The 25,165-nt window shown below is 41.9% G+C and overlaps 1 protein-coding gene and 1 non-coding gene across 4 annotated transcripts in view; both read left to right on the forward strand.

Annotated features, from left to right (window-relative positions):
* The first annotated feature begins 10,046 nt into the window (after nucleotides 1-10,046).
* vac14 (vac14 homolog (S. cerevisiae)) overlaps nucleotides 10,047-25,165 on the forward strand; it is a 30,966-nt gene continuing 15,847 nt past the window's right edge. The window contains exons 1-11 of one of the 3 annotated variants that reach the window (XM_036978252.2): nucleotides 10,047-10,161; nucleotides 10,300-10,381; nucleotides 12,283-12,433; nucleotides 12,685-12,852; nucleotides 12,924-12,986; nucleotides 13,184-13,291; nucleotides 13,559-13,668; nucleotides 13,779-13,900; nucleotides 15,867-16,004; nucleotides 16,232-16,375; nucleotides 22,571-22,634. In XM_036978252.2, coding sequence (XP_036834147.2) covers nucleotides 10,308-10,381; nucleotides 12,283-12,433; nucleotides 12,685-12,852; nucleotides 12,924-12,986; nucleotides 13,184-13,291; nucleotides 13,559-13,668; nucleotides 13,779-13,900; nucleotides 15,867-16,004; nucleotides 16,232-16,375; nucleotides 22,571-22,634 — 1,142 coding nt within the window. In that variant the 5' untranslated portion in view covers nucleotides 10,047-10,161; nucleotides 10,300-10,307. Of the gene's footprint in view, nucleotides 10,162-10,249; nucleotides 10,382-10,838; nucleotides 11,531-12,282; nucleotides 12,434-12,684; nucleotides 12,853-12,923; nucleotides 12,987-13,183; nucleotides 13,292-13,558; nucleotides 13,669-13,778; nucleotides 13,901-15,866; nucleotides 16,005-16,231; nucleotides 16,376-22,570; nucleotides 22,635-25,165 lie in introns of those variants that run through there. The other 2 variants (XM_036978250.2, XM_036978246.2) reach the window with 2 other exon arrangements.
* trnag-gcc (transfer RNA glycine (anticodon GCC)) lies at nucleotides 22,174-22,244 on the forward strand. The gene has a single exon. It is a non-coding gene; the product is annotated as a tRNA-Gly (tRNA).

Consider the following 25,165-nt stretch of genomic DNA (forward strand, 5'->3'; position numbering starts at 1 on the left):
ACCCGACCTAACCAAAATAGAGAATAAGAAGGCTCTCTATGGTCAGAGCGTGACAGAATGGCAACACCACACACTTCTGCAATGCAACTAATTAATCTCATGATATGACTGTTCAGTCTGAATATTCCATTAATGAAAATATGGATTTATTGGCTGAGTGAAGGATTTATTAAACCTTAAAAAAAAAAGGCACACACACCTAAACAATAAAGCAAATAAAAAATAAATAAAGTAATTGACAGGAAAGTAATTTACTACATCAATTATAGCCACATCCTTTGTTTGCTTAACTGGGGGAATGGGATGGAGAAATGGTTTACAATAGGCTGGGTGGGGCTCAAGAGGCGGAATGCGCCCCTATGGGGCGACAGGGTAGCCTAGTGGTTAGAGCGTTGGACTAGTAACCGGAAGGTTGCAGGTTCAAACCTGTGAGCTGACAAGGTAAAAATCTGTCGTTCTGCCCATGAACAGGCAGTTAACCCACTGTTCCTAGGCCGTCATTGAAAATAAGAATTTGTTCTTAACTGACTTGCCTAGTTAAATAAATAAAAATAACTGTTCCCCCGATGGGCCCTGGTCAGCATTAGTGCCCATTTGGGACACATTACATCTGTAGGTGAAGTTAACTGAAATCAATGGCTGAATACCAATTGTCCATCCCTCTCCTCATGGAGAGCATTGGTTTGAGCTACCATTGTTAAATCTCTGAGATGAGAAGAATTGTGCAGGGCCACACTTTGGGAGAAAGACAATGGATATGCAGCCAATGTTAATGGGCATAGGTTAATTATAGACTTTAAAGTAACAGGTAGGTAGGGCCTTGCGAAAGTATTCGGCCCCCTTGAACTTTGCGACCTTTTCAGGCTTCAAACAAGAAGAACAACATGAAGAATCAACAACAAGTGGGACACAATCATGAAGACGACATTTATTGGATATTTCAAACTTTTTTAACAAATCAAAAACTGAAAAATTGGGCGTGCAAAATTATTCAGCCCCCTTAAGTTAATACTTTGTACCGCCACCTTTTACTGCGATTACAGCTGTAAGTCGCTTGGGGTATGTCTCTATCAGTTTTGCACATCGAGAGACTGAAATTTTTTCCCATTCCTACTTGCAAAACAGCTCGAGCTCAGTGAGGTTGGATGGAGAGCATTTGTGAACAGCAGTTTTCAGTTCTTTCCACAGATTCTCGATTGGATTCAGGTCTGGACTTTGACTTGGCCATTCTAACACCTGGATATGTTTATTTTTGAACCATTCCATTGTAGATTTTGCTTTATCTTTTGGATCATTGTCTTGTTGGAAGACAAATCTCCGTCCCAGTCTCAGGTCTTTTGCAGACTCCATCAGGTTTTCTTCCAGAATGGTCCTGTATTTGGCTCCATCCAACTTCCCATCAATTTTAACCATCTTCCCTGTCCCTGCTGAAGAAAAGCAGGCCCAAACCATGATGCTGCCACCACCATGTTTGACAGTGGGTATGGTGTGTTGAGGGTGATGAGCTGTGTTGCTTTTACGCCAAACATAACGTTTTGCATTGTTGCCAAAAAGTTCAATTTTGGTTTCATCTGACCAGAGCACCTTCTTCCACATGTTTGGTGTGTCTCCCAGGTGGCTTGTGGCAAACTTTAAATGACACTTTTTATGGATATCTTTAAGAAATGTCTTTCTTCTTGCCACTCTTCCATAAAGGCCAGATTTGTGCAATATACGACTGATTGTTGTCCTATGGACAGAGTCTCCCACCTCAGCTGTAGATCTCTGCAGTTCATCCAGAGTGATCATGGGCCTCTTGGCTGCATCTCTGATCAGTCTTCTCCTTGTATGAGCTGAAAGTTTAGAGGGACGGCCAGGTCTTGGTAGATTTGCAGTGGTCTGATACTCCTTCCATTTCAATATTATCGCTTGCACAGTGCTCCTTGGGATGTTTAAAGCTTGGGAAATCTTTTTGTATCCAAATCCGGCTTTAAACTTCTTCACAACAGTATCTCGGACCTGCCTGGTGTGTTCCTTGTCCTTCATGATGCTCTCTGCGCTTTTAACAGACCTCTGAGACTATCACAGTGCAGGTGCATTTATACGGAGACTTGATTACACACAGGTGGATTGTATTTATCATCATTAGTCATTTAGGTCAACATTGGATCATTCAGAGATCCTCACTGAACTTCTGGAGAGAGTTTGCTGCACTGAAAGTAAAGGGGCTGAATAATTTTGCACGCCCAATTTTTCAGTTTTTGATTTGTTAAAAAAGTTTGAAATATCCAATAAATGTCGTTCCACTTCATGATTGTGTCCCACTTGTTGTTGATTCTTCACAAAAAAATACAGTTTTATATCTTTATGTTTGAAGCCTGAAATGTGGCAAAAGGTCGCAAAGTTCAAGGGGGCCGAATACTTTCGCAAGGTATGTATGTACATTGTCTTTCTCCCAAAGTCCTCAGTTGCGGTCCAAGAGCCTCAGGCCCTCTGGAAAAGATGAGGGCTAGTGAGAGCATGGCACCACATGCACCACATGCACTGGGGGTAGAGTCATCAAGTGTTGCTGTGGATGATGGATAATCTGACTAATACACACACACACACACACACACACACTTGACCTCACTGTGATACTGTAGGCCTACTTATGTTACTTTTCTGAGTCAAATCTGGTAGCATTAAATGTGTTAACCATGGTGGCCAGCATTGTAAATAAAGAGATGTGCAGAAAGATAATCAGCCTGTCTGTGGATCATTTCCCCTTAATGTATTTAAGTCAGCAAGGTCCATCTTTTCAAAGAAACAACATTTAATTAAATCTGTATTTGAGTAAAATAAAGAGTCTATTGCTTCAGCCCTGGTCTAGTTTTCACTTCTTTACCTGGGAAATAACCAACAACCATGGATAACCACAATGAGAATAAGGTGAGGAAAGAGTCAGCCAGGCCCATCTTTTTAAAGAAACACCATTTACTTATATTTCTGTTGAGTTCTGGTCACAAGATATTCCAGAAAATTGCGGTAAACAGCGCCACACTTAGGCAGAAAACGGAATGTTCTATTCTCAGCCAGGCCCATTTTTTTCAAAGAAAGCACAATATTGTCTCTATTTGACCAAAATAAGTAGTTTTGTTGTGATCACAAGAAAATCATAAAATTCAAGTAAAGAGAGCCACAGTCAGGCAGACAAATCTGAATGTTCTATCATAAAGTGAGAACAATTAGTTTCCCTGGTAGATATGGCTGCTTATTACAAATACTATAAACAGTAAATTAATAGATTACATTCACTGCTATAAATCTGTCTCCAACATCTGCTGAGCACAAACTTGAAAGTTGTGAAAATTCTGTGCAACTTCTGGCACGCGTTTACTGTGAACACTGAGGCTGTACCAGCTTTAAGTTTGTTTTAACACACTGGCTATTTGATCATAATGTAGGCCTACCAGAGTGGCCTACCATCAAAAACAATGGATAAAATCCATCCCATAACATTTTAACATGGAAAAATATGTTATATTGTTCAGCCTACAGTAGCAGCCAATGTGTGGTGTTCAATGTAGGCCTACATTTCAAATCAAATCGTTATTGGTCACATACACATATTTGGCAGATGTTATTGGGGAGTAGCGAAATGCTTGTGTTCCTAATTCCAACAGTGCAGTAGTATCTAGCAATTCACACAAATCTAAAAGTAAAGGAATGGAATTAAATATATAAATAGCATCCACCACCCTCTGAAGAGCCATGCAGTTGCAGCGGTGCAGTACCAGCCCGAAAGCCCAACAGGATGCTCTCAATTGTGCATCTGTAAAAGTTTGTGAGGGACTTAGGGGCAAAGACAAATTTATTTAGCCTCGAGGTTAAAAGCACACTGTCTGTGTTTGAACCATTTCAGATTGTCAGTGATGTGTACACCGAGGAACTTGAAGCTTTCCACCTTCTCCACTGCAGTCCAGAGGTGTGCTCCCTCTGCTGTTTCCTGAAGTCCACGATCAGCTCCTTCGTTTTGTTGATGTTGAGGGAGAGGTTATTTTCCTGGCACCACTCCGCCAGGGCCCTCATCTCCTCCCTATATTCTGTCTTGTCGTTGTTAATCAAGCCTACTACTGTTGTGTCGTCCGCAAACTGGAGGCGTGCGTGGCTCCGCAGTCATGGGTGAACAGGGAGTACAGGAGGGGGCTGAGCACAAACCCTTGTGGAGCCCCTGTGTTGAGGATCAGCGAAGTAGAGGTGTTGTTTTCTACCTTGGTTAAATGTGGTGGTTAGCGTTTCCAGTTTTGCACGAATGCTGCCACCTAGCTACGGTTTCTGGTTTGGATAGGTTTTAATAGTCACAATGGGAACAACATCCCCTATACACTTCCTGATGAATTCAGTCACAGTGTCCGTGTACATGTCAATGTTATTCTCAGAGGCAACCCAGAACATATCCCAGTCCGGGTGATCAAAACAATCTTGAAGCATAGATTCCGATTGGTCAGACCAGCGTTGAATAGAACTTAGCATGGGTACTTCCGGTTTGAGTTTCTGCCTATAGAAAGGGAGAAGTTAAATGGAGTCGTGATCTGATTTGCCAAAGGGAGGGCCTTGTAGGCATCCTGGAATGGGACATAGCACTGGTTGAGCGTTTTCCAGCGTTGGTACTACAGTCAAATGTGTTGATATAACTTTGGTCGTGTTTTCCTCAAATTTGCTTTGTTAAAATTCCCAGCTACAATAAATGCGGCCTCAGGATACAGTTGAAGTTTAAATGTATTTGGTTAAGGTATATGTAAACTCAGTTTAACAATTCCTGACATTTAATCCTTGTAAAAATTCCCTGTCTTAGGTCAGTTAGGATCACCACTTTATTTTAAGAATGTGAAATGTCAGAATAATAGTAGAGAAAATGATTTATTTCAGCTTTTATTTCTTTCATCACATTCCCAGTGGGTCAGACGTTTACATACACTCAATTAGTATTTGGTAGCGTTGCCTTTAAATTGTTTGACTTGGGTCAAACGTTTCGGGTAACCTTCCACAAGCTTCCCACAATAAGTTGGGTGAATTTTGGCCCATTCCTCCTGACAAAGATGGTGTAACTGAGTCAGGTTTGTAGGCCTCCTTGCTCGCACACACTTTTTCAGTTCTGCCCACAAATTTTCTATAGTGTTGAGATCAGGGCTTTGTGATGGCCACTCCAATACCTTGCCTTTGTTGTCCTTAAGCCATTTTACCACAACATTGGAAGTATGCTTGGGGTCATTGTCCATTTGGAAGACCCATTTGCGACCAAGCTTTAACTTCCTGACTGATGTATTGAGATGTTGCTTCAATATATCTACATAATTTTCCTCCCTCATGCAGCCATCTATTTTGTGAAGTGCACCAGTCCCCCCTGCAGCAAAGCACTCCCACAACATGATGCTGCCACCCCCGTGCTTCACAGTTGGGATGGTGTTCTTCAGCTTGAAAGCCTCCCCCTTTTTTCTCCAAACATAACGATGGTCATTATGGCCAAACTGTTCCAGTTTTGTTTCATCAGACCAGAGAATTTCTCCAGAAAGTACAATCTTTGTCCCCATGTGCAGTTTCAAACTGTAGTCTGGCTTTTTTAATGGAGGTTTTGGAGCAGTCAATCAAATGTATTTATAAAGCCCTTCTTACATCAGCTGATGTCACAAAGTGCTGTACATAAATCCAGCCTAAAACCCCAAACAACAAGCATGCAGGTGTAGAAGCACAGTGGCTAGGAAAAACTCCCTAGAAAGGCCAGAACCTAGGAAGAAACCTAGAGAGGAACCAAGCTATGAGGGGTGGCCAGTCCTCTTCTGGCTGTGTCGGGTAGAGATTATAACAGAACATGGCCAAGATGTTCAAATGTGGTTGTAGAGGGTGCAACAGGTCAGCACCTCAGAAATAAATGTCAGTTGGCTTTCCATTCAGAGTATTCAGAGTATCTCTACCGCTCCTGCTGTCTCTAGAGAGTTGAAACCAGCAGGTGTGTGACAGGTAGCACGTCCGGTGGACAGGTCAGGGTTCTGTAGCCACAGGCAGAATACTTGAAACTGGAGCAGCAGCACGAGCAGGTGGACTGGGGTCAGCAAGGAGTCATCAGGCCAGGTAGTCCTGAGGCATGGTCCTAGAGCTCAGGTCCTAAGAAAGAAAGAAAATAAGAAAAAGGGAGAATTAAAGACAGCATACTTAAATTCACACAGGACACCGGATAGACAGGAGCAATACTCCAAACTATTGCAGCATAAATACTGGAGGCTGAGACAGGAGGGTTCGGTAGACACTGTGGCCCCATCAGACGATACCCCCGGACAGGGCCAAACAGGCAGGATTATAACCCAGTGCAGTGGCTTCTTTCTTGCCGAGCGGCCTTTCAGATTATGTAGATATAGACTTGTTTTACTGCGGATATAGATACTTTTGTACTGGTTTCCTCCAGCATCTTCACAAGGTCCTTTGGTGTTGTTCTGGGATTGAACTGCACTCTTCACACCAAAGTATGTTCATCTCTAGGAGACAGAACTCGTCTCCTTCCTGAGCAGTATGACAGCTGCGTGGTCCCATGGCATTTATACTTGCGTACTATTGTTTGTACAGATGAAGGGTGGTACCTTCAGGCATTTGGAAATTGCTCCCAAGGATGAACCAGACCTGTGGAGGTCTACAATTTTGTTTGAGGTCTGGTCCGATTTCTTTAGATTTTCCCATGATGTCAAGCAAAGAGGCACGGAGTTTGAAGGTAGGCCTTGAAATACATCCACAGGTACACCTCCAATTGACTCAAATGATGTCAATTAGCCTATCAGAAGCTTCTAAAGCCATGACATAATTTTCTGGAATTTTCCAAGCTGTTTAAAGGCACAGTGAATTTAGTGTATGTAAACTTCTGACCCACTGGAATTGTGATACAGTGAATTATAAGTGAAATAATCCCCCTGTAAACAATTGTTTGAAAAATGACTTGTGTCATGTACAAAGTAGATGTCTTAACCCGACTTCCCAAAACTATAGTTTGTTATCAAGAAATGTGTGTTGTGGTTGAAAAACTAGTTTTATTGACCAACCTAAGTGTATGGAAACTTCCGACTTCAACTGTATGTGGTTTCCAGTTTGCACTAAGCCCAGTGTAGTTCCTTGAGGGCCGTCGTGGTATCGGATTGAGGGGGAATATACACGGCTGTGACTATAACCGAAGAGAATCATCTTGGGAGGTAATACGGTCAGCATTTGTTTGTGAGGTATTCTAGGTCGGGTGAACAATAGGACTTGAGTTTTTGTACGTTATCACAATCACACCATGAGTAGTTAATCATGAAACATACATAGACCACCACCTTTTTTCTTCCTGGAGAGTTCTTTCTTCCTGCCTGCACGATGTACTGAGAACCCAGCTGGCTGTATAGACGGGGACAGTATATCCGGAGAGATCCATGATTCCGTGAAACAGAATGTTACAGTCACCGATGTCTTTCTGGAAGGAGATCCTCACCCTGAGCTCATCTACTTTATTGTCCAGAGACTGAACATTAGCGAGTAATATACTCTGAAGTGGTTGATGGTGTGCCCACCTCCTCAGACTAGAAGTCCACTCAGAATACCTTTTCTCCGCTGGCGGTGTCATGGAACATCCAGTTCGTTTGCCCTGGGGGTACGAACAAAGTATCGAATGCGGGAAAGTCGTATCCCTGGTTGTAATGCTGGTGAGTTACCGCCGCTCTGATATCTAAAAGTTATTTCCGGCTGTATGTAACACAAAAACGTTCTGGGCTAATAATGTAAAAAATAACACACAAAAAAGATAAATACTGCAAAGTTTCTTAGGAGCTAGAAGCGGAGCTGCCTTGTGTCGGTACCATCTTAACATTTCATGAGACTTTTGAAAGAAAAAAAACATGTAGGGCTTGACATGAACCTATTTACCCACTTGTCTTTCAGACAAGGAGGTGACTGAAAATGTTTGATTCAAGAAGCCACTTTACAAAATAAAATGCATAATTATTCCCATACCATTATTACAGAGAATCAGACAAATTATGCTACCCTCTGCCTATTGGCTACGTAGCTTATTCAAGCCTCATAACACAATGCTGCCCCTTTAAGACAAAAAACAAACAAAACATACTGTCTTTTCAAAGATGTCTAGAAATGCACCTGTTTTGTGCTCTTGCAAGAAGCAATGACTCCCCCATTGCTGACTACAAATGATATATAACTGGGTTAATAAGTAACTAATTAGCAAAGGATATGTACAAATGTGCACATGTCGCTACGGCTTTGATCTCAAAACAAGCACATCTACTCACAACTGCTCATTCTGTAAACAGTCCAGTTCAAAATAAATGTCTCTCACCCATGTATGGCAATGGTCTATTTGCATATAGGCATACTGCAGGTCTGATTGGTTATGGCGCAGTGGTCTGTGCAGAGTACAGGGCCTGAGTCGTGCGTGCCTGTCAATGCGCACTAGAATCATACTACGATGCGTAATGCCTACAACACAACCTATTTCATAGTTAGTTTTGCATACTAAGTCTTGCATAGTTCGTTTTGTTTCTGTATGTTGCATTGAAAGCGGCCAATGTGTTGATTCGATCGACAATTTCAACCAGTAAAGGGAAACGTTGATAGTTAGTGTTCTAGAAAATTGAGTGAAGTTCAATCTCGTGCTTCTCTACGTGGAATTGATAGTTCTTCTGCACCGCAGTCCCGGGGGAGCTAGTTTAGAGGGAACATTGCCTCCTGGGGGTTCACCACCACAGGTGATGTACGGAAACTTTAATATATGCACTTAGTATAGGAGGCCAGACAGTGCATCCTTGTGGGCAATGAAAGACTAATTGTTCAATTGCACAGGTGCTTAATAGTAGTCAATCAACATGATAGTAATGGCTTTTCCACACATGACATATGGTTGCATAATTAAAAGGAGGGATTCATACAATTAAGAACATTAATTCCAACACAGAACTATTCTAGTTCTATTGGTCTACTGACAGCAAAAAAACGTACATTTGTCACAGGTCTCCATAGTAGCCCACAGCACATTTTCAGCTGCGTTTGTCGGGGGATATCAACTTTGGTGGATAAAGTACGCAATTGTCACACTTGAGTAAAAGTAAAGATCCCTTAGTAGTAAATGATTCAAGTTCACATGAAAGTCACCCAGTAAAATACAACTGAGTTAAAGTATAAAATTATTTGGTTTTAAATATACTTGGTATCAAAAGTAAACGTAATTGCTACAATATTTTTAAGTATCAATTATTTAAAATTCCTTATATTAAGCTAACCAGACAGAACCATTTTTTTTTTTTAAACGGATACCCAGGTGCACATTCCAACAGACATAATTTACAAACGAAGCGTTTGTGTTTAGTGAGTCCGCCAGATCAGAGGTAGTAGAGATGACCACGGATGTTCTGTCGATTTGTGTGTGATTTGGACCATTTTCCTGTCCTACTAATTATTTAAAATGTAATGGCTACTTTAGGGTGTCAGGGAAAGTATATGTATTTAAAGTACTTTACACCACTGGATATCAAACACTTGCACTGTGTGACATGAGTCGAGCAAATACTGTCAACAATCCCATATATAACGATCCCATGTTAAAATTCAGGCAAATAATAATCTCTCCAAGAAAAAACGAAAACGTCCATCGCGGACACAGCAGAAAATGACCACGAGGACCAAAAATATCTAGTAAATGTCACATCCATTAACCTTCAGAACATGTACAATGTTCATGCAACATTTAATTGATAAGGCGATATAAAAGTTCGTAATTGTTAATATAAGCATAACATTATCAACACAACAAGTTGAACTTGAGAGCCATCGGTTATTGCAATCTCGTTTTTATTAACTTTAAAAAAGGTCAAAGTAACAATTTCCTGTCTGAAGAAGACCAAAAAAAACGTAGCATCATCAATCACACTCAACTCATCGAAAGGACAAGACCGGTGATTACCAGACCTATAGCTGATTGCCTGTATGAAAAAAAAACAGCTGTTTAAAAGTCACCTGAGCGAATAGGCCTACCTCCTAGCACCCCCTAGTGGCTCTTTCTCGACATATGCTTTCCTCCATTTTGATGAACATTTCAGGTGTTAGCCAACCTCCTGCATAACTCATTTTGTATTGAAACGCTGTTATCCATCGTAAATTGGGCATCAAACTGTAAGTGCTTTATTAGTATTTTCTCGAGCAGTTTGTGTGTTTAAAAAAAGAAGAAGCGAGCATTAGAGTTGTATCGTTTTGTCCGTAGGTTTCCTTATGCAGGGGGAAAATTGAGAACGTCAATTACTTTTCTCTCAGTTTATCTCATGTCAAAAGAAGTCCTGCATGTGGTCCGTACCTGCACAAAAAACAACTTGTGGGGGACATATTTTAACACGAGGTAAGCAGAAAGGAACTTACTTTTTATTTTCAGTTGATTTTAGTAAATACTTTCTTACCTGCATTGTTGGTTAAGGGCTTGTAAGTAACGTTAAGCAGTTCACTGTAAGGGTTACACCTGTTGTATTCGGCGCATGTGACATAACATTTGATTTGACATCGCTGAGAAATTGCATGGGTCACCAGACCCAGGTGTGGAAATTGTGTAATTATACATTGCATGAACGTTAATTAAAAAAATCCGACTGTATACGGACCAAACATTCGACAAAATTGAAAATTAACTTCCGGCAACGTTGGTGTGTAAATACAAGCATTGCTAAAAGCAGCTAGCCTACGCATTTCTGCAACAGTGATACTTTATTTCCCACAAGTGATGCCCCATTCCAAATGGTAATTTAAAAAAATTCAATTTTTACATGTGCGTTATGTAGACGTCATTCTGGCGGTGCATTCATTGCGGTTGAACGTTTGCTACGTTCCCGAACGGTTTGTACTGAACGACACATTTCCCCCAAAACGCTTCTGTTTGGGCGTAACTTGCAGCAATTAGTGACGTTTTTAAATGACAGCGGTGCACTTTTAAATCAAGCCCAACCCTCCCCGTTTTTCAGCTGATCTTTAGCACGTTTCCGTTTAATTGAACGTTCCACTACTTTTTTTCGTGCTGAACCCAGCCTTGATGTTAAAGCTCCCCACCTCTCGCGTTCATTTGCACGTGACGTTCAAAACAGATCTTCAGATCGGTGCTTGACTAACCGCCCTTCAAGGAAGTCATGTGAGCCAGGAAATATGGCTACATGAGCAAGTCTATTAGGAACGATTGCTGCATATTATCAATAGGTATCTTTGCGACGATCATCTTGCCACGCTCCGTCGTGACAGGTTATCCCAGGCTTCGAAGTCTGCTATTCCCAGGTTTGGTATCGGGGTTGTTTTCTGTAAGGGATTTGCGTCGTTATTGGAATAGTTTAGGGCGAGTTTATGAAACAACGTTCCCCTTATCATTAACCGAACTGTCAAGTTCCCCACTAAAGCCTCTGAAAATGAACACCGAGAAAGACTTCTCGCCTTTGACCCCAAATATTGTCAGAGCACTCAACGACAAACTGTACGAGAAGAGGAAGGTTGCTGCTCTAGAGATTGAAAAGTGAGTCGTTCTTGCACATCATTCTGGTGAAAGTATTTTGTTTCGTGTTTGTAGGGGATAATATATAGCCTTCCAAAATGACTACTCGTCTGTCTCATGCCTGTGCATGACTGGCAGCGTTTGTAAGAGTCGGCTAGTGATAATGGTTTGTACGGTAATGTGACCATCACTTCACACACTCCATATAATTTCAAGTAAACTGGGTTTGCACATGGTAAGCAATCTCCTGAGAAACCATGTGGAATGTGTCCCACTGCCTTCAAATTATCATTTGAAATGTTCTGTATTTTGAAAGTTGAGGCCTTTAAGTGAAATTAAATTAGGACGCCTGCTTTCTTTCAGGCACATGATACTGACTTGTTCTTGTATTTCTATTCTTGGGACATGTAAGATGCATCATGTGACACTAAAGTTAAAATGGGAAAGGATTATAGAGCATTAGGTGGTCCTGCCACAGGCCCCTGATTGGGTTATGTTGCTGCATTGTATGATAAGTTGATGGCTGGAGACAGACTGTGGGCAGGCTTTGTTCTAGCCAAGTAATAACACACTTGATTAAACTCATCAACGCCTTTTTATGAGTAAGCCAAGTTGATCAGTGGAGGCTAATGTGTTGGTCCAAATGCTGCATTGCACACCATGTGTATCCCCAAGATTGAACACTACTCTGATTTTCGTGTGTCTTATCTTGCTAGACATTTGTTTCTTTTATGTTCATGAACATAATCTTTCTCTGTTGCCTTAATCCACAGACTGGTGAGGGAGTTTGTGGCTCAGAACAACTCTACCCAGATTAGACATGTTATCCAGATACTGGCCTCAGAGTTCGCCCTGTCCCAGCACCCTCACAGCCGCAAAGGAGGCCTCATCGGCCTGGCAGCATGCTCCATTGCCCTGGGAAAGGTAAAGCCTCTGGGCACCCATACACAGATCTGTAATACATTGTACATTACGCAGGGTTGTTTTGCTGTTTGCTGTTTCATTCTTGTTTTTTTTATGCCTTTGTTAACCCCATTCCAGCAAGTTACATGTTTGTAAGCGTGTCAACATGTCATGTAAATGCATCTACTTAATATACATGTTTGAGAAGACTGCATTTAAGTAATTTAAAAAAAAGTTGAGATTGCACCCCTAATGTTTGGTGCGTCTTGCAGGACTCTGGGCTGTACCTGAAGGAGCTTATCGAGCCTGTACTCACCTGCTTTAATGATTCAGACAGCAGACTGCGGTACTATGCCTGTGAGGCGCTCTACAACATAGTAAAAGTGGCCAGGGGAGCTGTGTTACCCCACTTCAACGTGCTCTTCGACGGCCTCAGCAAGGTAACCAGAGTCTTAATTCTCAGAAGACATGTCTTTAGGCTACCTCTGATGTTGTGTGCTCTCTACTCCAGCTTGCTGCAGATCCTGACCCCAATGTGAAGAGTGGCTCTGAACTCCTTGACAGACTGTTGAAGGTGAGATTCCAGTAAAAACCATGTTGAGACATTTCCTGGAAGTTTAATGTCAGTTTAGAAGGGGCTTTGGCTAGATGAGGTGGTTAATGATTGGTTAATAGCTGAAGTGACAAACAGTTATACATGAACGGCAGCTAAGGTAAGAGACGAGTTCGGTCATGAACCCCCAAAACAATGACCCTTCTCTGCTTTCACAGGACATTGTGACGGAGAGTAACAAGTTTGACCTGGTGGCGTTTGTCCCCCTGCTGCGTGAGAGAATCTACTCCAATAACCAGTATGCCCGTCAATTCATCATATCCTGGGTGAGTACAACCGATTGCCATGTCACATTAAAACTTATGTCATTGATGAGCAGAATAAGACCTGTTTCTATACTTTTACAGCAATATCATTATTCATCACTCTTTATGAATTAATATCCATTCTTTAATAGCCATTTAAAGGTTGTTAAAAATGAGTTTTTTTGGCTATCCTATAGCCCACCTAAAAGTGTGTTATGAAAAATCTTATACACTGGTAGTTGTATTAATAGCAGCTGAGGTTGTTATTCTGGTTCTCCCTTGCTACAGATATTAGTTCTGGAATCTGTTCCGGACATCAACCTCCTGGACTACCTACCAGAAATCCTTGATGGACTCTTCCAGATCTTAGGGGACAGCAGCAAAGAGATTCGGAGGACGTAAGAACCCTTTATTCCTCTTTTCTCTTCGCACGTCCAAACCCGCTGTTCTCCCCTCCTCAGTCTGCTGTACTCTAGGAAGGAAACTGTGACTGTTTCTTGTCTTTCAGGTGTGAAGTTGTCTTGGGCGAGTTCCTGAAGGAGATCAAGAAGACTCCCTCTAGTGTCAAGTTTGCAGAGATGGCCAACATCCTGGTCATCCATTGCCAGGTTTCTGATGAGTCCAAACTCAGTAAGTTTCACATTGGGATCCATCCATTAAATCTTTGAGTTAAACTGGTAAAGTGGAATTTCAGGAATAGGTCATTAGATTGATGTGTAAGCAACTGTTAGGGTTTAACACTACAACTGCTAGGCCTGGAGGGACTCCCCTTCAAGTTAATGAGCAGTCATTCTGACAGTATAATAAATAGATTTCATATATGCTATCACAAAATTATTTGGGTGTTTTTATGAAGGTCTTAAGTATTATTAAAATACGATTTGTATTTCAGATAACACAATAGCATTTAAATTTGTTGCTGTAGGCTGTATGTCAACCACAAATTCAAGTGTTTAATCACTTTTATTTGTGGAGTGCCTTCGTTACAACCATGAAACAGAAAGCATATGTGTTGGAACACGGTAACAGCTTCTTTTTATAACAATAAAATAGCCCAGCCACAAAGGCACACTGTCAGCATGACAGGCGGTCAAGTGATGACAACATCAGTAGCCTAACTAGGGGTGTGAACTTTTAAACGTTAAGATGAAGTTGGGATTCCCCCCCCACACACACTTATTAAAATCACAGTTCAGTTATCACAAAATAATATTTTCTCTGTTATAGGCTATAAAGGCCTGGGGAATTTGTGTAATTCAAATAAAACCAGAGGAAGAGTTTTGCAAGACGAGACATTGTGAGATTCAGATTACCAAAACATATGAGCATGCTTCTGCCCCTCTCCCTCTCCCTAACTGGCCTGCCTGCTCTGTCTTCACTAATGACTCAAGTGTGTCTTCTGTCTGTTGCGTGTAGAATATCCTAACCTATTCATGGCACGGATGTCTTTGGACCAGTCTTTGCGAGCATGGCGTAGCCTACTCTTTGTTTTTGCCAAATATTAAATTACAGCAGGCTACCGGTAGCCTTTATCGATAATGCTTTTCAGACGTAATGTGGCCCCTTGAAAGTGCAACCGCATGTTTTTCTGTTAGTGTAGGCTATACCAGGTTGTTTTTTAAAAAAATGCAGAAACACAATCTTATCTGGTGATATGAACTGATATTTTACTTGTCTGTAAAGGAATGCTGTTTTCAAAACGGGACTAAAATCGATCATTAGGCAACCAGAACTGTCAATCAAACAATCGGGAGCTATTGCGTGCAGCCTGCTTGCCTGAGCATTGACCACTCTACTAAAAAAAAGTACTTTAAAGTTTAAATATCGTGACTTACTAAGACATTTAGTAGAAATAAAACACATCTAGCTACCATACCATAAAACAACAAAGCAGCACATCAATTAGCAATGTTTATTGTTAGGGGGAAAAAATACAGAACATTTTATGCCGGAACAGAATTATACTGTCTGAAAAGGCACCAGACCTGATGTGGTACTTTTTTTTTGTCCGAAAAGTTATCAATTGTCTCTATTGACATGTTACTGTAGCTGTGTTCTATGTCTGTAAAGGGTTGCGGTAGATAACTTAATTGCCCTCCCCAAGCGGTAATGCTTGTGTAATTGGACCATTATTCTGCATTGTAAATTGACAGGGAATTTTATAATTGTTTCTTACGTGTTTTAATGGAAAACCGATAAACAGCACCATAGATGGTAGTTGGACTTAGTGTGTGTAAGAGGAACCCAGCATTGAGTTTTCATCACACTATAACCATCACAGGGTTAGTGTGACTCATTAGCCAATGGGGAAATGAGAACTGATCTGCTCTATTGCTGCAATGACATCTGATATTAATGGCATTGCTTTGACTATCTTCTCTTTTTAAATTGACTGTTTAATTTATGTTTTTCTTATCCATTATACAAAATTATGACTTAGTCACAGTTATCCCTAACAGAATGAAGGTTGAAAGCTCAGGAATGATTTGAAATTCACCTGAAAGTTTAACAAGTCATCACAGAACCATTTCCAAGTTCTCTCTATCTTATCAAAGTCCCACCCGACCCCAGAATGACTCTCTTTCTGTCCTTCTAGCCAATGACCTAATCCAGTTGACAGCCATGACGTGGATGAGGGAGTTTATCCAGCTGGCAGGGAGGGTGGTCCTGCCCTACTCCTCTGGCATTCTGACTGCTGTCCTGCCCTGCCTGTCCTACGACGACCGCAAAAAGAGTATCCTTCATCATAAGCTTAGTATAGAAACATCATAGTGTCAGATGGAATGTATAACTTGATGTTAGCAAAGAATGGTAACTATTAGGCCTTTATCACAGATCAAAGTGGTTGTGTATTGTACTGTATGATAGGAGTAGCACGAGCAAGTGCTTATAAAATCTGGTCACCAGATGGCGCCATAGCTCTGTTTCGGGAGGTTTGTGTCCTTCATCGATCCTGTCCAGGCACCAAAGAAGCTGCCAGTGCTTGTAACCACAGCCTGATGAAGCTGGTGACCCCTGAAGATGATGAGGATGAAGAAGAAACTGGAAGCGGTGACAGCCAACCCAGAGAAGACAGCCCGCCAAAGACCGAGGGGGACACTAACGGTAAGTTACCACTTGATGCTTCGTTTTAAGTTGTCCAAATTGGCCTACATGACAAGGATGGTTGTAAATTCCAAGGTGAACAGGGAGGAGTCCTGTTATTGTTTACAGCACTTTGCTGTGATTCAATTTGAAAAAGGCGATTTAAAAAAAAAATATATAAAAAAATAATATATGAGCAGGGTGATCAGAAGAGGAAAAAGGTCAACATGTTGACACTGGCCCAGACCTAAGGTTAAAAAATAATATACAAATAAAAATAAATTTTATATATATATATAAAATTTATTTTTATTTGTATATTATTTTTTAACCTTAGGTCTGGGCCAGTGTCAACATGTTGACCGTTTTCCTCTTCTGATCACCCTGCTCATAGTCAATTTTGTAGTCATTCTTCTAGAATTGAAAAAGTACTGAAGTTTCAAATACCGTGCAACAGTAGTTAAAAAAAAAAATGCAGTATTTATACAGAAATTGAGCCTACGCGTTGATTGGTGCTGTTCTTTTTCTTCCTGCGTGATTGAGCCGCCCCCTGCTGTTTTAATAGCAGGGGGTGGCGCTCGGGGGTTGTAAGTGAGAAAGACACAGAGGAGAACTGACTAGGGTTGTGACGGTCCTGTTGTAAAATCTTAAATGCCTTCGCCTGCCGTTTTTCCTCTGAGCAATGCACCAAATCCTCTACTACAACTGCTCCCCGGACCCCGTAGTATTGTCGTCCTCTGCTCTGACCTCAGAAGACTGAGGGACATTTAGCTCTTTCAGAAAGTTTTCATACCCCTTATTCCACAATTTGTTACAGCCTGGTTTCAAAATGGATGACATTTTTTTCCCCTCACCCATCTCCACACAATACGCCATAATGATAAAGTTAATGCCATGTTTTTAGAAGTTTTGCAAATTTAACTACATATCTCATTTACTTAAGTATTCACACCCCTGAGTCCATACATGTTAGAATTCACTTTGGCAGCGATTACAGTTGATTTTTTTTTCTCTTAAGAGCTTTGCACACCTGGATTGTACAATATTTGCACATTAATTCTTTTTTTGAGATTCTTCAAGCTCTGTCAAGTGGATTGTTGATCATTGCTAGACAGCCATTTTCAAGTCTTGCCATAGATTTTCAAGCCAATTTAAGTAATAACTTTAACTAGGCCTTTCATGAGCATTCAGTGTCGTCTTGGTAAGCTTCTCCAGTGTATATTTGGCCTTGTGTTTTAGGTTATTGTCCTGCTGAAAGGTACATTTGTCTCCCAGTATCTGTTAAGTAGAATGAACAAGGTTTTCCAGGATTTTGCCTGTGCTTATTGCTTCATTTTGATTTGTTTTTTTTTTTTACCCTAAAAAAACTTCCCTTGTTCTTACCAATGACAAGCATACACAAAACATGATGCAGCCACCACACGCTTGAAAATATGAAGAGCGGTACTTGGTGATGTGTTTTGTTGGATTTGTCCCAAACATAACACTTTGAATTCAAAATATAATGTTAATTTCTTTGCCACTTTCTTTGCAGTTTGGCTTTGTTGCCTTATTGCAAACAGGATGCATGTTTTGGAATATTCTGTACAGGCTTCCTTTTCCCTCTTTCATTTTAGGTTGGTATTGTGGAGTAACTACATTGTTGAGCCATCCTCAGTTTTCTCCTATCACAGCCATTAAATTATGTTTTATAGTCACCATTGGCCTCAGTGAAATCTCTGTGCGGTTTCCTTCCTCTCTGGCGACTGAATTGGGAAGGATGCCTGCATCGTTGTAGTGACTGCGTGTATTGATACATCATCCAAAGTGTAATAATTTCACCATGCTCAAAGGGATATTCAATGTCTGTTGTTATTATATATTTATTTTTTCTCCCATTTACCAGTAGGTGCCCTTTGCGAGTAATTGAAAAACCTCCCTGGCCTTTGGTTGAATCTGTTTTGAAATTCAGTGCTCGACTGATATGTGAATTGATTGCCCCTCATCTATCTTCAGAGTTCGTTCTGTTAGGTGACCTAAACTGGGATATGCTTAACACCCCGGTAGTCCTACAATCTAAGCTAGATGCCCTCAATCTCACACAAATCATCAAGGAACCCACCAGGTACCACCCCAAATCCGTAACCATGGGCACCCTCCGATATCATCCTGATCAACTTGCCCTCTAAATACACCTCTGCTGTCTTCAAACAGTATCTCAGCGATCACTGCCTCATAGCCTGCATCCGCTATGGGTCCGCGGTCAAACAACCACCCCTCACCACTGTCAAACTCTCCCTAAAACACTTCTGCGAGCAGGCCTTTCTAATCGACCAGGCCCGGTAATCCTGGAAGGATATTTACCTCATCCCGTCAGTCCAGGATGCCTGGTCGTTCTTTAAAAGTAATTTCTCACCATCTTAAATAAGCATGCACTTTTCAAAAAATGTAGAACTAATAACAGATATAGCCCTTGGTTCACTCCAGACCTGACTGCCCTTGACCAGCACAAAAACATCCTGTCATACTGCAATAGCATCGAATAGCCCCCGCAATATGCAACTGTTCAGGGAAGTCAGGAACCAATACACTCAGTCAGGAAGGCTAGCTTTTTCAAGCAGACATTTGCATCCTGTAGCTCTAACTCCAAAAAAGTTTTGGGACACTGTAAAGTCCATGGAGAACAAGAACACCTCCCAGTGGCCCACTGCACTGAGGTTAGGTAACATGGTCACCACCGATCGAAAATGTCAATAAGCATTTCTCTACTGCTGGCCATGCTTTCCTCCTGGCTACCCCAACCAAGGCCAACAGAAAAGACCGTAATGTGCAGCCGTCTTCATCGACCTGGCCAAGGCTTTCGACTCTGCCAATCACCACATCGTCATCGGCAGACTCAATAGCCTTGGTTTCTCAAATGACTGCCTCGCCTGGTTCACCAGCTACTTCTCAGATAGAGTTCAGTGTGTCAAATCGGAGGGCCTGTTGTCTGGACCTCTGGCAGTCGCTATGGGGGTACCACAGGGCTCAATTCTTGGGCCGACTCCTTTCTCTGTATATATCAATGATGTTGCTCTTGCTGCGGGTGATTCCCTGATCCACCTCTATGCAGACGACACCATTCTGTATACATCTGGCCCTTCTTTGGACACTGTGTTAACTAACCTCCAAACAAGCTTCGATGCCATACAACACTCCTTCCGTGGCCTCCAGCTGCTCCTAAACACTAGTTATACCAAATGCATGCTTTTCAACCGTTTGCTGCCCGCACCCCTCCCTCTTGACTAGCATCACTACTCTGGACGGTTCTGACCTAGAATATGTGGGCTACTACAAATACCTAGTTGTCTGGCTAGACTGTGAACTCTCCTTCCAGACTCAAATTAAACCTCTCCAATCCAAAATCCAATCTAGAATCGGCTTTCTATTTCACAACAAAGCCTCCTTCACTCACGCCGCCAAACTTACCCTAGTAAAACTGACTATCCTACCGATCCTTGACTTCCGCGATGTCATCTACAAAATAGCTTACAACACTCTACTCAGACTGCATCCAATTTGCTATCACAGTGCCATCCGTTATGGTACCAAAGCCACTTATACCACCCACCACTGCGACCTGTATGCTCTAGTCGGCTGGCCCTCGCTACATATTCGTCGCCAGACCCACTGGCTCCAGGTCATCTATAAGTCTATGCTAGGTAAAGCTCCGCCTTATCTCAGTTCACTGGTCACGGTAACACCCAGCACGCGCTCCAGCAGGTGTATCTCACTGGTCATCCCCAAAGCCAACACCTCCTTTGGCTGCCTTTCCTTCCAGTTCTCTGCTGCCAGTGACTTGAACGAATTGCAAAAATCGCTGAAGCTGGAGACTTATATTTCCATCACTAACTTTAAACATCAGTTATCTGAGTAGCTAACCGATCGCTGCAGCTGTACATTGTCCATCTGTAAATAGCCCACCCAATCTACCTCATTCCCATATTGTTTTTATTTACTTTTTCCTCTTTTGCACACCAGTATCTCTACTTGCACATCATCTGCTCATTTATCACTTCAGTGTTAATCTGCTAAATTGTAATTACTTCGCTACTATGGCCTATTTATTGTCTACCTCATCACGTCATTTGCACACACTGTAAATATACTTTTTTATATTGTGTTAGACTGTACGCTTGCTAATTCCATTAATAACTCTGTTTTTGTCGCACTGCTTTGCTTTACCTTAGCCAGGTCGCAGTTGTAAATGAGAACTTGTTCTCGACTAGCTTACAAGGTGAAATAAAAATAAAAAGGACCTTCAAGATAATTGTATGTGTGTGGTACAGAGATGAGGTAGTCATGTGCCTTGCCATAACAAAGGGGTTGAATACTTATTGACCTATTTAAAAAAATATATATATATAATACCACTTTGACATTGGTTATTGTGTGTAGGCCAGTGAAAAAAATATCTAGTTTTAAAATGGGAGTGGCTCCTAATCCGTGCCCGGATATTTTAGTTCTGAGGCTCCGTATCCGTGAGTGTGAAAACTGTCGCGGTATCTCGTGGGAATTTAGGACGTCAGTCAACATGCCAACACCGGATTAGATGCAGCTAGTTAGATCAGAGTTAAAAGCCAAAACGATGATATCCACAATGTCGCTAAGTAAAAAAACAACCAAAACAGCAATAGCCACTGCAATGTCAAAACATGATTTTGGTACTGAGTTCAGTACCATTTGCATGATTTTGTGGACCCATGACTGAGGTATCATCATTTGCTAGCAAGCTATTGTCCAGTACTATCCTGTGTGCATTTCTATGTATGCCTGACTCTCATGCATACTGTCACATATCCTGCCCTATTTATCTGGGTACATTGGCTATTTGGTGTCTTTACATACATACCAATATCGGTCTTTCTGTATTTATTTGCCCAATTTGTTTATGGTTCAAAGTGTTTTCTGTATAGATTGGAGCTAATCATATTGACATACACCCAATAATATCCACATCTGTGACCTTATCAAATTGATCCTTGCTTGTAGCTGTACTACAGAGCTATGCTATCAAAATTGTGCCTCTGTTTAGCCCGATAAGAATTGTATTTGACATAAATCACTGACAGCATTTGGAGTGAATATAGCTTTAGAAATATGTAATATTTCACAATTGTTCCTTGAATGCCTTTTCAATGTTTGGTTTATACAGTATTATCGGAAGGCGGAAGCTCTAAAAAAGGTATTATGCATTGGCTGGGAAACGAACCCGGGCCACCCGGCTCCTGTACAGCAGGCAAGAGTTGTACCACTGAACCACCCATGCTTAGATGGGGATAGGGTGTATCCTGCTCTTTTGAATGAGGCCGAGAGCCACGTCACTAAGGGGTTGGCCGGAGAGGCGGGTGATGAGTCATTCTTCTCCTAATGCGCTCTGAGCCGTACCTTCCCCCGCCTGCACATGTTGATCTGCCCCCTCGCCTGCCAGCTATGGTGAGTGAGGGTAAGTGGCACATGAAGAATGTGCTATGAGCAGCCATCAGCCAGTTATCACATTAAGCTACTGGTAACTAACCCCTCTCCATGACCAACAGCAGCTCAACAGCAGGAGTATTTTAAGGTACTCATAAAGTCAGTGAGACTCCAGGGGTCTGTTCTCAATGTACCATTGTTATACATGCTCATTCAGTCTGAGTCTCTGTGCTGAGAAAGTCCTCCGTCCTGCTTTGAGACACGCTCAATCACTTGTTTGCTGTGCTCCTCCCCTTCACTCTGGTTGGTGGCCACTCTCCGGCTGGATTATTCTGTGGAATGCAGTTCCTTTTTAAGCCATAAGCAGGGAAGTTCTAGCATGTAAAGCATTGGTGGTTCAGTGGTAGAATTCTCGCCTGCCACGCGGGAGGCCCGGGTTCGATTCCCGGCCAATGCATGCATTTCCTTTTGCGCTGGTAGTGGAATTGTATAAATGGGTTACACATTTGTCATTGCTATGAATTGTACCATGAACATATTCAATTAAAGTTACAATGCATTTCCCCACAGAATTGTCTATTTTTAGCTTGTCCTCTGATGGATTTCCAGTGCACAATATTTGTAGGCTACAGTAAATACATTGCTCTCGATCATTCAATGCGATCACTGGCAACAATCAATGTATAATTTACATGTAGTGGTGCACCCAGTATTAACATTGGCTACTATTTAGCTTGAAAGGGTTTTTTGGTGGCTCTGACTCTAAACAACCTCTGATTTCAGATATGCTCAACGCGTCACAGGAGTCTGTGGGTTTCAGCAACATCTGCTTCTTCACTCCCACAAGGTATGTGCTAAGTGATTTGAATTGTGCAGTTAGTAATTAGCAGAGGTGTGGACTCGTCACATGACTTGGACTCTAGTCCGACTCAAGGTCACAAATTTGACTTCAGGCTCGGCTTGATAAATAAAATGGCTTGACTTGGAGCTTCAAGACTCAACTTGAAATTATCTGGTCAGGTTTTGTCACTCATTTTGTGGCTTTCACTCAGCCAGAGACAGCCGCAGCATCGACTTGCAAAAAAAATAAAATTGTGCAACTGATGGGCTAGTTTTCAAAGTGAGGTTTAAACTGAATGGGGGAAAAAAATGTTTTTTAATAGTCTACATATAGCCTACCATTTTATATTTGCTATATTTGCCTATTTATTTATTCAGAGACATCAAATATGCAAAAGGACGCTATACATTTTAGTAATTTAGCAGACACTCTTATCCAGAGTGACTTACAGGAGCAATTAAGGTTAAGTGTCTTGCTCAATGGCACATCGACAGATTGTTCACGTAGGCTGCTCGGAGATTCAAACCAACAACCTTCCAGTTACTCTCTTAACTGCTAGGCTACCTGCCAAGGTGGAATTCTATTACACCGGGCTCCTACGCTCCTCTGATGTGTCAGGGCTTGCAGAAGATAATGGATTTACAAAGGGATACCCAGCCGTGAGATGCCCAGTGACTCAGAACTCCCAAATGAGCTAACTGCCTTTTTATACTCGCTTCAAGGAAAACAGTCCTGCATGAAAGTCCCTGTTCTGATGACTGTGATCTCTCTCCGTTCCCGATGTGAGTAAAGCTTTTAAACAGGTTAACACTTGCAAGTCCGCCAGGCCAGACGGAATACCAGGGCTCGTTCTCAGAGCATGCGTAGACCAGCTGGCAAGTGTCTTCACGGACATTTTCAATCTTATTTATTTAACTATTCAAGTCAGTTAAGAACAAATTCTTAATTACAATGACGGCCTACCCCGGCCAAATCCGGATGATGCTGGGCCAATTGTGCTCCACCCTATGGAACTACCAATCATGGCCGGATGTGAAATAGCCTGGATTCGAACCAGGGACTGTAGTGACGCCTCTTGCACTGAGATGCATTGCCTTAGACAGCTGTGGCACTCGGGAGCAAATGACTGTAGCACTTACATCTGTAATTATAAAGTGCTTTGAAAGGCTGGTCATCACACACACACACACCATCATCCCATACACCCTGGACCTGCTCTAATTTGCGTACTGCCTCAACAGATCCACAGATGATTCAATCTCAATTTTTCCTTAATGTCAACACAAAGCAACCACACTCTTGGCTCCTTTAAAAACCTACTGTAAAATATTGTGTGCTATAGCATGGAAAATAAATAACTGACTCTGGATGGCAACATAAGGTTGGTCCAACATTCAGGCTTTTTCCCTAAAGGTAAATCCGCTTCGTGTTCTGTTTCCTTGCCATGGTACTAATGAGTATCACGATACTGGTCCCGGTCCTAATGTTTATAGACTATAGCTCAGATTTCAACTTGATACTTCCCTCCAAGTTCTAATGCCTAGTCACTTTACCCTGCCTTTATGTACATATCTACCTCAAATACCTTGTACCCCTGCGTGTGTGTGTGTGTAAACGTCCCTTTTACAGGACCCTGTCTTTCAAAGATAATTCGTAAAAATCTAAACTTCACAGATCTTCATTGTAAAGGGTTTAAACACTGTTTCCCATGCTTGTTCAATGAACCATAAACAATTAATGAACATGCACCTGTGGAACAGTCGTGAAGACACTAACAGCTTACAGACGGTAGGCAATTAAGGTCACAGTTATGAAAACTTAGGACACTAAAGAGGCCTTTTAACTGACTCTGAAAAACACCAAAAGAAAGATGCCCTGCTCATCTGCGTGAACGTGCCTTAGGCATGCTGCAGGGAGACATGAGGACTGCAGATGTGGCCAGGGCAATAAATTGCAATGTCTGTACTGTGAGACGCCTAAGGACGGGACGGACAGCTGATCGTCCTCAGTGGCAGACCACGTGTAACAACACCTGCACGGGATTGGTACATCCAAACATTACACCTGCGGGACAGGTACAGGATGGCAACAACAACTGCCCGAGTCACACCAGGAATACACAATCCCTCCATCAGTGCTCAGGCTGTCTGCAATAGGCTGAGAGAGGCTGAACTATTTTCAACTAGTTGAGTATCTGTAACATCAGCATTTGTGGGTTTGATTACAGGCTCAAAATGTCCAGAAACAAAGCACTTTTTTCTGAAACTCGTCAGTCTATTCATGTTCTGAGAAATGAAGGCTATCCCATGCGAGAAATTGTCAAGAAACTGAAGATCTCGTACATTGCTGTGTACTACTCCACAGAACAGTGCAAACTGGCTCTAACCAGAATAAAACGAGGAGTGGGAGGCCCCGGTGCACAACTGAGCAAGAGGACAAGTACATTAGTGTCTAGTTTGAGAAAGACTCCTCACAAGTCCTCAACTGGCAGCTTCATTAAATAGTACCCGCAAAACACTAGTCTCAACGTCAACATT

This window comes from Oncorhynchus mykiss, chromosome 1 (assembly GCF_057628025.1).
Source record: "Oncorhynchus mykiss isolate SJ-2025 chromosome 1, ASM5762802v1, whole genome shotgun sequence".
Taxonomy (NCBI): Eukaryota; Metazoa; Chordata; class Actinopteri; order Salmoniformes; family Salmonidae; genus Oncorhynchus; species Oncorhynchus mykiss.